At 39.9% G+C, this 15,660-nt stretch overlaps 1 protein-coding gene across 1 annotated transcript; it reads right to left on the bottom strand.

Annotated features, from left to right (window-relative positions):
- Window positions 1-1,509: 1,509 nt before the first annotated feature.
- On the bottom strand, window positions 1,510-15,022 carry KIFBP (kinesin family binding protein). The gene is made up of 7 exons (XM_075505359.1): window positions 14,645-15,022; window positions 11,741-11,839; window positions 7,727-7,806; window positions 7,434-7,617; window positions 6,189-6,273; window positions 3,660-3,769; window positions 1,510-2,953 (listed from the first exon to the last, which is right to left on the bottom strand). Exons 1-7 carry the CDS (start codon window positions 15,005-15,007, stop codon window positions 2,075-2,077), a joined length of 1,800 nt encoding a protein of 599 aa, XP_075361474.1. The 5' UTR covers window positions 15,008-15,022; the 3' UTR covers window positions 1,510-2,074.
- Between the last annotated feature and the right edge of the window lie 638 nt (window positions 15,023-15,660).

Here is a 15,660-nt window from a genome sequence, read left to right as displayed (position 1 = left end):
GTAAAGTAAGTTTGATGAGCCAATCCTTGCTCTAAAAACTTTGCTCAAAGGCCCTCAAGGGTGGAATATTGAAGTATAGAAAAAAAACCCCACCCCAACACAACCCCAAACATGTATTGCCTCCTTCTACTTGAATATGAAGCTAAAAGTTAGTAGAAAAAAAAAATTAACTTTCAAATTATGAGTCTGTGGTAAAAGTGCACACTAGCTTTAATTGAAATCACAGACAAAAATAATGCGCAATACAGCCCGCTGAGAACTGTTTCACTGAGAAACTGTGGGCCATGCTACCTTCAGGCCATGGGAAAAACTGAATTAAAGATCTGACAGCAGAAAAGAAACTCCTAAAGGCTGACTAGGCAATTATTTAGTAAAACAGAAACAACACACACACGCACATACTCTCTCCCTCATTCTATATGCATGCAGGTAGCTGGTCTAGTTTTGAGATTTGCTGCCTCTCATTTCCAGGACCCATTTGTTGGCCTATTTGTTTGTGGTTAGAAGTCTTGTGCAGAGAACTCTGCAAGTTAGAGATTTTTACCATACATTTAAGATGTACACGCTTTCTTGCTTGCACACGCTTCCCCCTCACACCCTGCAAGCTAACATCTTCCCCCCCCCCCCCTCGTTTTCTTGTCTTTTCCAGAAGAATCCAGTTGTTTTGACTATTCTCCTTCAATGCCCTCTATTGCTGTAAACATCTTCCCCATGAACTTGACAGTGATAAGACTGCTGGTGCACAGAGTGGCACGCTACTGCGTACCCCATCACCTTGTCACTTCATTTTCCCCATATCCCCTGGCATCTGACCATAATCTCTTAATATACGGTTGGACAATGTGCTCAGCCTACATTTTATCTAAAACCGGTCCTATTTCATAATCCTTCTATAGACACCAGAAATACAAAGACAACCTCTGTGTACGTTTTGGGTCAGAAACGCAGCCTGGTCTTCCATAAAGAGTAAATAGGTGGCTAAATTAGAACAAGGCAAAGGTAACAGGTTGTGCAAGATCAGGAACATTGCCAGGTCAGCAGGTCCTTAATGACAACCAGGACAGCTTTAATAGAGAAGTCAGCAATTGATGGCACACAGGCAGATTGTGAATAGTGCCTTGGCAGCGCTGGGATCTGCAGCAACTTCAGAGAAGTCCCTACTTGCAGCTTCTGCTAAGACAGCACCTGGGCTCCCTGACCAACACAAGATAAGAAGCCTTCCATGGCATCCCAGGCCTTTAAGCTGTATTCCGCAACTGTTTGGAGCACTAGAGCACAGCACCTCTACCCTGTGAATTCTCTACAGTGTATTAAGAGCAGGGTATCTCCTCCCACCAAAAGAAAGTTTGCTGCTTTCTTGCCCTTGGTTCTGGCATTTCAATTGCTCACATGTTCTTCTTCACATCTTCATGTAGAAACACTTTCACAACTATTTATTTTGGCCAAAGTTGTAACATGTATCATATCTTAGTAAGACACAAGGAAACAGAATTCTAAGGACTCCGAAAAAACATTTAGCCAAGCTACTCCATTTATTGAGCCTCTATCAACTAGGTTTTGATTAACAGGGGAAAAAAGAAAACACTGAGCAAAGTACAAAATAAATATTGAAAATAACAAAGTTCCCTTCATACAGATAAAGCTTTCTGGGGACAAAAGTTAGAAGATATAAAATATATTCTAGTTGGAAGAACGTGCCTCAGGTTTCTTAGAAAAAGTTTCCTAGAGAAACAGATTCTCTTAAACAATTTTCATACAGCACTACGTTTAGAAACTGAACCATATGGCAAAGAAAAAAATCTTAAGGGAGAAAAGGTTTATATTTACATACAGGACAAACAATACAAAGCATTAGCTGGACATTCACTTTACATTTAAAGTTTATACCATTAGTGTGGGTGAGCTACTGAACTGGAGAGCTCTGAGTTTCTCACAAAGTTGTACTACCGCAGGCTCTAGGTGTACTGCCGAACTGTAGACACCTTAGTTCTATCAATCAGTATGGAAGCTGACCAACAGCACTGGTTTTGACAGATATCATTTTAATAGTGCACATTTCCTTCAAGGGAAGTATTTATATGAACGGACACAGTTTTGCTCTTAGCCTCTCCATTCTCGTTGGAAGAAGACCCACCATCTCCTTACTGAGTTCTAGTTCGGTTTCAACAGCACGGACAGCATCTGGGTACTTCTCACAATAGTCTACCAGAAATGCGTAATATTCCAATGATGTCTGCATATTTTCCAGTTGCTTTTTGCTATCCGAAGTAATAAGCTTACCGTATAGTCGTGCAATATGAAATTTAGCCACCATTGCAGGGCGAAGAACATCTTCCTCGAGCTCTTCAGGAAACACCTTATCTGGGTTCCTCAAAGAATCTAAGAAGAGTTCATAATATTTGATCGCTAACTGAGCCAGAGAATTAATTTTTTTAATTGTGTGGGAGTCTAGCTCCTCTAGCCTGTTACCAATAGCTACCTTTAAATCCATCATCTCATAATAGGTGTCGGCTAGTTCAAACTGAAGCTGCCTACTAATCAACAGATAGTACTGTGGATTCAAATCTGCGTATATAGGCTCCAGCATGTCTATTCTACGCTTGTGCATTTTGCAACGTCTCTCATAGTCTTCTTCAAAGAAAGCAAGTACCTTAAACAAAGCACTGTGATCCTGAACAATTTCAATATGGTCAGTAACATAACCATCAACCTGAAAGAACTCTTTTGCTTCCTGAACATAGTTCTGACCAACTAGGAAGATTTCTCTGGCTTCTTGAAAATCTAAAGGATATACGCTGCTCACTTTCTCTTCCATGGCTAAGACAGAGTCACATATATCACTCGTCCCAAAAAGGACAGCTTTTTTCCTGCCCTTCTCTTTTTCATCCTCCTCTTTTTTCCTTTGGGCTTTAAGTTCCAATTGCCTGTCTGGATCCAGTTCTCCTATGTTATCCTGAAATGACAAAGCATACTAATTAAAAATGCACGTGGCTTACGAAGAGTGACTTACACTGAATCATTTTATTTATGAGTTACCTTTGAAGTACAAACTAGTTAGCAACAAGACAGAAGAGAAAACACATTGGTATATCATACCTTATATTCACATAATATCATGTAAATTAGAGTCTCGATTCTGTAAAAACGTAAGACTAAGACAATTTAGTCTTCCTACCCTGTGTGACAATATAGCCAAAACAATAAATGTAGAGCCCAAAGGCCCTGCTTCTGCAAAGTATTTCAGCAAATGCTGAATTTTAAACATTCGAATGAATGCTTAAAGGAATGAAATGAATACCTGAATGAAACAAAGGCTTGAATGAATGAGAACACCAGCACACAAAAAGTGTTGCATATTAAGAAGATGTTCTTACTAGCAACTAAATAAGAACTGATCTGCCAAATCAAGCCACAAGAAAACGCAGCAGAGAGAGTGCACTGATGACACTACAGAGCTGATCTCCTATCCGTGCTTATTTCTAAGTGCTGCATTAAAGTCAAAGCATACTATGAAACACCTGCTACATTGCAAGCATCTATTGTATTATTCATTGGGCAATTCATTTGCTACCAACTATGAATTGATTGCTGTTACAAACATCAAAATAGACTTTGTTTGTTTTTAAACAATGACAGCTACAGAACAGATTTTCAGTTACCTCAAGTAATTTGCGAGCGCTTTGCAGGAGATTCAGGCAATACTTAATCCAGCATCTTGCAATTTCAGCTTTTCTCTGTCGAAGGTCCTGTTGGTCTTGCTCTGTTTCATCTATTGAATGGACATAAACACATAAAAACCTTAAGAGAAGTCAAGCACTCCAGCAAGAACCTCAAATGTTACATGCAACGAATAAGTTACTTGTATTTAATTAATTTTTCCTCGTTTTTAGACAGAAACATGTTCTATAACAATTCTGTAAACTGTCATTCTGGTAGAAAACCATATAGATTAACATGGATTTCTCATGCATGAATTCTTCCAAAAAAATAGATCATAATGTATGTTTAAAAAGACCTTTGATCTTGGAGGTGTTTTACTGGAAAAGATTTTAATGGCTCTTTGTTACAAGAGAAAGAAATTGGGACAATTTGTTTTCTGAGGTTCAGCTGCCTGCCCAGTAATTGTTTCTGAGGATGATTAGGGCAGTTGTATTGCAATGGGCCCCGGACTTGCTACCAAAAAAGGGAACAAAAATAGGGGAAACTGCCTTCTGTTAATCTACCTGGTACCAACATAAGATTTATTAGCTCTACAACTTCTGTATTTTTCTCCCCACAGACTCCCCACTGTTACAATTAGCAGCACTGCTGATGTCTCAAGATAATGTTTTCAGAAACCAAATGGATTTCAAAGAGAACTCATTTCCCAGATTCTAGGCAGAAGGCAGTGAGTTAGCTGAACAATGAGGGTACACTAGCATTCCTGTTCACCAAATAAAAAGCCAACTTCAGACTCAGATCCACTGTGTACATTATCTGTCATTAGAGCCAATCAAGTTGTTCTGATTAAGGAAATAATTGATGCTAATCTAAGAAAAAGCACCTTTATTAAATATCTCTCTTGTGTGTTTATATTCTGATTAACACGATAAAATGAATGTGCTTGAGAGTGGCCAATGCTGACTGTGTATTAGTCTTTCTGTAAGTTAGAACTTGCTGCATAATGATCTTCAAGTCCACAGCCCAGCTCTCTGTACCATGAAAAGGAAGGGAAAATAGGATAAACGTTTATTCCATTGAAACAAACGTAAAAATCACTACTCCCATTTGGTGTAGGAGGAAGTCGAGATAGAAGAAGTTAGTTGACTTGACCAAAAATCACACAAGAAATCTATAAAGTACAATTAAGAAGGGACTCTTATCTACCACTTCCAGTCTTGCACCTGAATTTGAGACCATAACTGACTGTATGTTTCTACACACCTACTGAAAATATCACCTCATTTTTTGGCTTAAGTATCGTATTAATGAACTCTGACAACTGTGCAGTCAGGTAGCTATGGAAGCCCATAAACACTGATTCAGGCCTACTGAATATTTCATAATACACTGTTTTCAAACAGCCTAACAGATTAGCATAACCTGACTCTTGACAGCCCTGTTTCCCTGAAACTAAATAGCTTTTGGACATCATCCTCAAAGTACTTAAATAGTAAGAAAGGCAATTGCATAGAGTTCTATATTTTTTTTGAGCTAAGAGAAATACTAAAAGCTATTAAATTAATGTACTGTCACTGAACTTCAATTAAATAAAACTCTGTTGTGTCTATTCAGGTTATATTTTAACCTGAAATAACATCAGTGGATTAAAGAGCTTGTGTTCTAAACAGCTCAAACCATTAAAAGTTAACCAATATATTCACTGTTCAAAGCCAGAGTTACGAACTCACACAGGGGCTACCCTGAGTACTTGCTCACTCTCTACAGGTTAAAGCTCTATTGATTTGAAGCTTCAGTTGCCCACAACACAGAATGTAAAAGGCTGTGCTGTAGATAAGCAAAGACTCAGCCTAAAACAGAGGATTTATGTTGAGTACTGACACTATCATGTAACCACAGGTCCTTAAAAAACTGCAGTCCATTCTCTAAAAGTTTCTTTTATTGATCTTTGCGCTGAACCACAAAGTTGTTCCTTTCCATCAATACCCAAAACCACAAGAAGAGGAGCCACAAGTCCAAAAATAGCTGTTAATGAGGCTGCAGCATCCAGCAACAAAAGCCAATACAAGTAACTTCTGGATTTGGGGTTTTTAAGAGCTACAGTTTCCCTCCCTCTTTTAAAACTATTCCCAGGAAGCATCTGGTTTGGTTCATTGAATCATTGCCCTCTGATCACAGAGAAGCAAAGGTAAGCTGCATTTTAAGCAGATGTACAAGGACAAATGGGTGAACAGAGACATTGCTACTATTGAAATGGATATTGTTTTAAATTTCACTTTTATTCTGGTATGCTTTCTGAAACACCAGCAAGAAGCACTTGAGTTCTTCCTCACAGGGTTTACTCATAGTCAATCTTAAGCTGTAGTAGCAGCTCTTCAGAAACATTCCACTTTATTGTTAATTAAAAAGATCCCCGTGTTAATTTTCTAAAATAAGTTTTGTACATACTGCTAGACTTCACCTCTAACATTATGTATCAATGATGCTTAATTCACAATATTTTATTCATAACTTTTATATGAACTTACTGTCTTCAGCAGATGGCACCTGTCCGGCTTGGCTAAAGATGACACTGGCCGCTGCTAAACAGTGTCGGGACTCCATAAAGCATTGCTGAGAGAAACAGAAATGGCAGCATTTATCACTGGTATAAGCAGCCCAAGCACTGCTCTCAGCTTGGCTAAACCCCTCGCCTCAGATAGTAAAGATACACGAACACAAGGGAAATGATAGAACTGAGAGGCTCTGGAGCATATTCCCCTGGACACTGGAAGAAAAGACATAATCTTTCCATGTCTACTACCGAATACAGTATTTTCTAACCAACCATTTTCTCTCTACCACAGCCACAATAGCAAGCCTTGCTTTTAATATTAGATACATACATGGTGAACATTTTCACTGTTCTGATCTATGCTACTATCGCTTCCTTGCGGTAAAGGAAGTGATGTCTTGTGGTAAAGATTGTATCATGGGGTGTTAATCAGAATGAGCTGGACATACAAGTCAACATTATGAGTCAGATTTAGATTCCTTTACTTATATTTGGCAATGCATTGTTTAATGATTAGTGCTATTAATGCATCAAAAAGACATGGAAATTACAAGTTACTATTGAAATTAGCATTAGCTGTCTTCGGTATGGCAGAAGTCTTCTAAGCATCAGAAAAGAGCGTCTGAATAGTCTGGAATATAGAAATTCCTAAATAAAACTGAAGCATTTCCTAACATAGTGGATTATTTAGAGTCAATAGAGATGTGTGGAAGCAAACAGCCACCGTTTTACACGTTCGCTTTAATGTTCACATAGGCTCAAACAAGTCTTAAGCACGTGCTAAAGTACAAAGGACAATAATTTATAGGAAACATACAACGTGCAATACCTCAGTCCTAAGATGTTTTTGTTTTTAAACTCTGTATTGTAAGAGAACAATATAAGAAACAATTTAAAATTAAGTAATTACTTAAGTTCTACTTACAGGCATCATGTCACATCACTGCTAAGACTTCATAAACTATAGAGCTTTTCTAATGTCTATACCCCTGCTCATTTTTCCCACTGCCATCACAACACCACAGGAAAGCAAAGCCACTATATCCTCTTCAGAAAAAACTAACAGACATTTCATGTCAGAAGACAACTTGTGCTTTTACAGGAAGATATTTTTAATTCAACATGGTACCCTTTCTCAACCAGCTGTTTAAACAATTGTCTTACTTGATAGTTACATTTATGATATAATTACAGCAGAAAAAAACATTTGGTGTATTACCTTAGAGAGATAGTACTGTGACAAAGTAGCAGCATTGAGTGCCCATTCTACCGGGTAGTAGCCACAATACTCAAGCTGTCGTTTAAGAGTAGTATGGCAATACTGAGCAGCCTTCTCAATCATCTCCAGGTGTTGGTAGACTTGTGCCAGATAATACAGAGTATGTGTATAGGCTTTTTCAAATCTGAAAAAAACAACAGCCTCTTTATATTTCTTCTTTTTTTTTCCTCCCTAAATACACCCTCCTAAATGAAAAAAGTAATAATAATCTAGGTATACTGTTATGCACCCACCTTTTGGATCTTTCTTGGTCCGTGAGTTTTTCTTCTTCTGCCATGAAATGCTCACTGGGATCCAGGGGAGGATTTCCATCCTGCAAGAGTACATGATATATTCAGTAAACTACATTTCTCTTACTTTGTAACATAGCACTCCCTCTTCTGGCTGCAGACAATTTACCATTTTTCAATGACAAACTGAACAAAACTTCACATAAAGCATCTACACCTATCTGAATGTCACATCTCTGGAGCAATTCCACAAAACTCAGGAGATTTAGAAGAAGCAAGCCACAATTTCACATGCAACTACAATGTTTTCAGCTTGTAGGAGACTTCTGCTTACACACTTTAAAGTAATGCATGCCATCTACACCAGAAGTACTCAACCTGGATTCTACAGGACTATAATTTGGTGTCTTTAGTTTGTACAATAACATAATGGGTTTTAAAGCATCAATTTAATACTAAGCATGCCTTCAAGTGTGAAATATTCGTTTGCCCAGCTGCACTAATCAGTAACAAGAAAACATCCTGCAGGAAGTACTGCAAAGAACATTATGTGCAGGGTGCTCAGCAGACCTGCTGTAAAAACTGCTCTTGCCACTGTGAAATGAATCCCTTTATTCATAAGCTGGTAAGACTATTTACTCAAATATATGAATGAGACAACAGGCAATGTCTCTGGAGGATGACGCTGCTAAACCTTGACATAAGGCACGACCTACATGCAAGTTATAAATTATGTTAACTACTTTATTTAGAAGTGCTTTTGTGTTTTTTTAAACCATGAGTTCTCTCAGAATCCTTACACAGAGATAGATCTCGTGACACATACAAAATAGTTTATTTTCCTTGATCAAGAACAGAAAGAAAGATATCACTGTACACATAGAAGTAACTCTGATTTTAAACTTATTTTTGTGCATTCCGTGATGTTAGTTTCTGAGATGAATGCAGAACGGTGACAACTATACATCTTCCAGCAGTGCTCTGTTCACCCTTTCCTTAAAACAATTGTCAGTAAAGTTACAGCCAGCATAACTGGCAAGCCCAACAGATGAACATTGCTTATGGCAAAGTTTTATTAGTCTGTGCTAATTTGCTTAGTAATTGTGAATAAGTTCAGATGCCAATTCTAACACACTTCAAATGAAGATGTCTTTCTTAAAGGTGGCTTTTTACCATTACACAGTGCATCCTGAAGGATGCTCAACATGTCTGCTAGCAACAGAGCCCAGTTTAGTACACAATTTTCCTAGCCCTCTCCTAAACCCATTAATATCTTAGCCCAAGAGAAAGTAAGGCAATAAATAAGCAGCAGTCCACAGAAATACTCTTCATAAGATAACAGGGACTCAAGCAGAGACAGGAGCAACAGTAGAGAATTCATTAACTTCAAAGGGAAGAAAACATACTCTCATGTTCATATTTCTTCTCATTAAAATATCCTGAAAGGATTTGTGTTTGCTTTTAATGGAATTTTTGTATTCATCTCCAAAGATGAAAAAATGGGTCTGAAGCAGATAGTAACAAATAAAAGTGTGTTTAACCTACCAGAGAGGTATAATTTTTTATATGACCTTTTATCTTTAGCATTTTCTGTTTATACCTCATTAGTTTTTAAGTTGTGAATTTATAACCCTCCATCTTGTTTTCTTTAGAGATACAAAGGCTTACAAACTTACAAAGGCTCCCAAACCTTCTAACAAGATTTGCAATATATTCCGACTGGAGCTGATATTCCTGCAAAGCAAGCAATTGAAATGACACAGTAAGCTAGACCCTTGTCTCCTTCCTGTATCTACAGATTTATCCTCTGATGTCAAGCCTTATGCCTTTAATCATCCCGAGGAGGAGCTCTGCAAGTCTCCTCTTCCAGGTGGACTTCATTAGCCCAAGCTCCTGCCCATAGAGTATAGCACCCTCAGATTTTCACTGTACTGTATTAAACAATCAAACAGCTTTCCTAATAGCAAGATATTGTTACAATAACTAATTATTTTTTTTAAATAATTTAAAAATAGATATGAACTCAAAGCATTCAAGAGCAGAAAGTAAAAGAATCTTGTAACTCTACCAAAAAATATTTTTTTATTGCGATTGCCTTGGTTGTGCTCTAGTTGCTGGGGGGGCGGGGGGGGGGGGGGGGGGCAGGCAGTGGGAGCAACCCCACCCAATTTCTAAGTTAACAAGACCCTTGTTAACTTGTTAGCAAGTTAACTTAGGGTTAGTAAACCCTAAGTTAGTAAACACTTAGGGGTGTTTACTAACACCCCTAAGTAAACACTAGGGGTGTTAGTAAACACTAAATCCACCGGTTCAGGAAAATGCCTCAATCACCAAGAGTTTATCAAAGATTCCCAGACAGGAAGGCTTCCTGATAGCCTAAAATTGGGGAACATTAAGAAACATATATTCACGTTTTTATAATTTCTGAATGATGATGTTGACACGGTTGTACAAATCCTAAAGATCAAACACCACTGCAAGGAACTCAAGTCCTCTTTATAAACTGTAAAGCAGCTAGACAAGCTCCCTATCCCCTGCTCTTTTTTTTTTTTTAATTCTTCACAGATTATGTCAAATACAGTTCAGTCTTTTCAGAGAAACATGACACAAGCCCAATAAAGTTACCACAGAAACAGTCTTTTGGTGTAGTTGCTTTTAAAAAAAGAAAAAAAAAGTCTTTAGACATAGATACATTTGACTATATAATGCCCTGAAATATAAGTGGCAAATAAAAAAAATGTTGGGGAAAAAAATGTGACAAGTGACCTGATGTGGGCTTATTGATAGTCACATATATATACCTTAGCCAGGCAGCAAAGCCCCAGGAGGAATATTCACTAGCCATTACCCAACAACGGATGCAGATGACTAACAAAAATTAGCCCTTTCAGAAAAGCCCACAGTAAAAACATGAAGCATTTGGCAGCATTGTTTAATGCGTTGGAATATATGGTAGTACTGTTACAATTCCGTAATCGCTGGAGCAAGTGCCAGAATCTTTTAGAGGCGATGTGGAAGCCAATGATATTATGCTTGGCTGTGTATAAATATCTAAGTTGAACATCAGGAGTTAATCAGCGGGAGGGCCTGTAGAGAGATGTAGTATCTCTAGTTAGACCAACCAATCCAGAGGGTGGAAAATAAAGAGACAAGCTTTTCAGCACAAGTGGTTTTTCTTTTTTTTACCCAGATCCACTACGTCTCCTATCACTGTAGACCAGCACAGCTAGAAAAGTGGCAATACAGCAGGAAGTAACCGATAAAGACTAACCCATTCTGAAGTTTCCACAAGAATAATCCATGCTATAAACCAAGTTCATGTAAAACCTGAACTGCAATTTCATTAAACTAAGTTCTGTCCAACTTTATAGCTGTCCTGAGACACAGATACTGCTCCTTTAGGCCACAAATGTTTTTAGCTCACTCACAAACTGCCCCTGAGGCAAGTCAGTGTAGGAAGAGTTTTGCAAGGAGCTTAAAAATAGCACAAGGGAGTCTTTGTTGATACACAGCAGAATCCGCCACTCAAAAGGTTGTTTAATGTGCATGAAAGGTTTAGCTGTTTGTAAGACTGTCCCCTTGGATATGGAACTAAACTACTTGCCTCTATGCAATACTGTGCGGTTACAGCAAACCATGCAAATATTACAGTTTTGTTTCCTTTTCCCACTGAAAGCAATGGATTGACATTTTAGAGCATTTCCAAGATAATATCAAGATGAGTCTCAATTAAAAGCCAAATTCTACCTGGCTTCAACTTTGGATTATCAATTCAAAGAGCTTTCAGAAAGGAACGTTATTTTTGAGCAACATTATTTTCCTGAATAAGTCCATTTTGAAATTAGCAAGTGATCCTCTAGTTTGCCTCTTCCTGTGCTAGCAGTACAAATCATATCACTTTTCAAAAGTATCCTGGCAGCCAGTATAAAGCTCAGAAACCCAAATTCCACTGTATGTTTTTTCAAAGATTACTAAAACTATAAGGAAGACCCACCACAATATTAATAAACACAGTACCTCTTTCATGTATTGATTATACAAGGCTTCTGCAGATTCCAAGTAAGTTTGCGCAGTTTTAATTTCATCCCTTTCAGACCACAGGATACCTAGATTGTTCTAAAGGTAAAAACAAAATAGTTATTTTCCCATTATGTTCCATTTACATTACACATCTTCTCCAAGCAATTTATCAGTCTTCATCCTTTTATTTTTTTATATATATATATATATATATACACACCCCTATGTTCTAATACAATGGATTTCAAAAAAACAAAAATTGTGCCCACCCAATTTTTTCCACGAGTTGCTCAGAAAGGAAGGTTCTCACACAGTGGCAAATACATACAAGTCACCTAACAAATTGCAGTTTTCTGTGTTTACTCTGCTAAATTAGGACTAAATTAAAACTAAATTAGTAAGTTTGTGTTCAAGTAACAAGCTGTTTCCACACAGAATGTTCTGCATCTGATTGATGCAGCTTTTATATCATCCATCTAAATAGACAACATCAACACCGCTGTCCTCCATTTCTTTCCGGTGTTTTAAGTACATGGGCCGGACATGTCCATCAAAGAGACCCGGTGGGTCAGGAACGGTGTAGTTACGTGTACTTCTCCTCCTTTTGCATTCATCATATGCAACTGCCAAGTAGTAGCGTATGTTAGCATATAAAGCAGGAAGCCTTCAATGACCAATATATGGATAACTTTCTAATCTTTCTATGGATCTTTCTAAAAAGAGCCAAGGAAATAGAAATTTGTCATCATGACTGCAGAAAAATTTAACAGGAAAGAGATATGCTAGGAATGAATGCTTGTATATTTTCAACAAAGAAAAGAGACTAAAAGACTGTTAAGATGCTAAAGTTACGGATTACTGCCTTCAAATTTAAATTACATCAGTGTACATAGTAAGTTGTTACTGCATCTGTGAATCCACCTTTTACAAAAAAGTAGCTCTAATTTTATTAATAAAGATGAAGGCATTAATAACAATCCATGTCTGATGTGCTAATTTAATTCCTAGGCAGTGTTGTTACAAAATCCAACAGGGCTAAAAAAAACAAACAAACAAAAACAAACAAACAAAAAACACTTAAGAAGAGTTAGAATGTGTAGTTGTGTGCCAGCCCTGTGTTCCTTTCAATTCCATTTATTTTATTATCTTTAAAAGAAAGCACCACAGAGCATGAAGTTTATGAACAGAAATATTTTGCCTACAGCCGAGCAGTGGAACAGACCAAATTTAATTAGACAGAAACTGTCATATGCATCCTTATGCAGAAACTCAGAAATTAGAAGTAGGGCTACAGAAACAGGCCCAGCAAGAAAAAGGAATGCTCCTTCTTTCAAAAGAGAAGTCAGTGCTGTGATAACATACTCTATATAACCTAGAACGTGCCAATGGAGAAGTACAGCTGCTGTTGACATTTACTGCTTTTATATAAGATTTTTTTTTAATTAAACTCTCAAGTCTTTTACAGCCCTGGGGACAGAAAGCTGGGGGCACGATCATTTATCATCATTGCTCTTAGCTGCATGCCTGAGGATAGTAGACTTGTCTTCTGTTGGACCACAGTACTTCACATACATAATACAGAAACTTTATCCTGCTGATTCCTAAAGGCCCTAAAACAGGAAAATCCATGCAAAGGACAGCATTTGTCCCATAGAGAAAAGTACTGCTTTCCAACACAGCAGTTCAAAAACGCAGTGGAATCCCTGGCCCTCAGCCACAAAAGCAACAACTCCCCAGCAACACACACTGGGAAGATGTTATCTTATCACGACTGGCTTCTCAAGCAATCTCCAGTCTTATAACGGGTAACAGATTTGTAGCGGTGTACCCAAACCATCACACTGAACGAGCAGGACAACGAGCAGATGTAACCCCATGGATTCCAGACAACTCAGATAATTTAACCAATGTAAGACAAGTCACTGCTTAACTAGCGCCCTTCCACATGAACACACAGTTCCTTGACAGTTTTGCAGTGTTTGACAAGGAAGTACAACGAGCCTTTTCTAATTAGAGCAGCCATTTTTGACAGAGACATCTAAATAACTGCTCCATTTAATTTAAAGTCTAGAGATACATATGTAACTATACATCAGGTGCCATAATGGAGTGGTTGAGCAAAGACCGAGCCCTTTTGTAAATCTTCATATGACAAGTACTAATTTTGTTAACAGTATTACTTTCTTCAGTATAAAGAAGTGGATATTATTACTTCTAGCCCTACAAAACTGTATTTACTCATCTGGAATAAAATATAGTAGATTAAGAGAAAACAGGCAAGGCTGAAAAGCAAGAGACAACTTTTGAAAACAATTTACCTTTTCAGGGTACTGCATAAATAAAAGCACCACCCAACTTTACTTTGACAACAAATGACAGTTAAGAAATCACAAATAAGTTCTGGACATAGTGGAGCCTTCTACTAATTTATTATTGCTCAGTTCTTACAAGTTCTGTCTCGGCCTATCCTGAAGAGTACACTGCTTTGTCAACATCCAGTTTCTATTAAGAGAACAGAGTTAGGTGCTCTGCATGCCCAGCATGCAAGCTTGAAAAAGAACAGCATCCCTCCACAGCCCTCACCTGTGAATTATTTCTTCAAGCATGAAATAAACACCAGCAGCCCTGACATTTATTATTATTAAACAAACCATACCCATCAAAGGATCGAAGTGCCATGAAACCCCATTACCCCCTTTCCAACCGTTAGCAGAGACCACGCAGCATGGCGCACAGACACAGCACACCCCCTCCACCTGACCCCACCGCCTCACACCACCCAAATACACCCCTGCCTCCCAAGAACCCCTCAGAGCCTCTGGCCGCACGCTGCCGGGGCAGCGCACACCTCACAGCCCCGCACCACAGATACCGCCTTCAGCCTTCTCAGCCCCGGCCCACCTGGGCCTGTATGTAGAGGGAGACGCAGTCTGGGGAGAGGCGGTGGGGCTCGAGGAGCTGCGTGCAGCGCTGCAGGTGCTCCTCGCCGGCCGACAGCTCCTCGGTGTCGGTGTGGTTGACGCCCAGCTCGTACTCCAGCACGGCCTGCCGCACGGCCACCAGCCGTGCCTCGCCGCCCTCCTCAGCGGCGCTCAGCAGCTGCTTGACCTCCTGGAGGAGTGCCCGGGCGCTGTACTTGGAGCGGTAGGGCTCGGTCTCCGGGTCCTTGCGCGACTCCACGGCCGAGAGCGTGCGGGCGGTGCGGAACTTCTCGCACACCGCGGCCCACCCACCACCCGCCGCCACCGCCGCCGCCGCCGCCATCTTCCCTCCGCCGATCGCCCAGCGTCACGCGCGCCGCCGCCTGACGCGCCGCCGCCCAATCACCGCCGCGCGGCGGGGGCGGCCCCGCCCCCTCCTCCCGCCCCGCCGTCATGGCGACCGCAGCGGCGCCCCATACCCGCCACCACAGCGGGGAGCGGCGCCCGGCGCGGTGCAGGCTCCGCGGGGGGTCCCCGCGCTCCCCTCTCCTGCTGTTTCAAACTCCGAGCGTTTTTCCCCACAGCCTCTGTGACGGGGTTGAGGGCAAACGGTGCCAAGTGTGCAGAATCGGCGGACAGCAACTGACAAGTGCGAGCACCCCCACGGCCACCAGAGCCCCTGTGCCCACAGAACACTCTCAAGGAAGGGTGCTGAGGGGCTTGATCTCAAATTTTTCAGAAAAAATATTTTTTTAGAACCAGATTTTTTACTCGAGGGCTGCTGAACAGGCAGGGCGCAGTTAACTACATGTTTAGAAGAGCATTGATCTCCCACAAGGCCGAGTTTCCAGTGAAATGCTCACCCCTCAAGACACATATGCCATTTAACAGCAGGAAAATGGCAGCAGCTGCTTTGCTGGGCAAAAAGAAAAATCTTCAAAAAAACCCAGTCATTTCAGCAAACGTGATTTTTAGCCATCCTCAAAGACAGGCTGC

Source organism: Mycteria americana, chromosome 6 (assembly GCF_035582795.1).
Source record: "Mycteria americana isolate JAX WOST 10 ecotype Jacksonville Zoo and Gardens chromosome 6, USCA_MyAme_1.0, whole genome shotgun sequence".
Taxonomy (NCBI): Eukaryota; Metazoa; Chordata; class Aves; order Ciconiiformes; family Ciconiidae; genus Mycteria; species Mycteria americana.
The sequence above is the reverse complement of the archived record's forward strand: the minus strand, read 5'-3'. Positions and strand labels throughout refer to the sequence as shown.

Bases quoted from the DNA above. Each gene is read 5' to 3' on its own strand.
- KIFBP (XM_075505359.1), bottom strand. From the start codon at position 15,007: ATGGCGGCGGCGGCGGCGGTGGCGGCGGGTGGTGGGTGGGCCGCGGTG. The intron at 6,274-7,433 runs GTAATACACCAA...TGTTTCTCTCAG, and splicing joins CACAGTACTATCTCTCTAAG to CAATGCTTTATGGAGTCCCG. The intron at 2,954-3,659 runs GTAACTGAAAAT...TTGTCATTTCAG, and splicing joins GCGCTCGCAAATTACTTGAG to GATAACATAGGAGAACTGGA.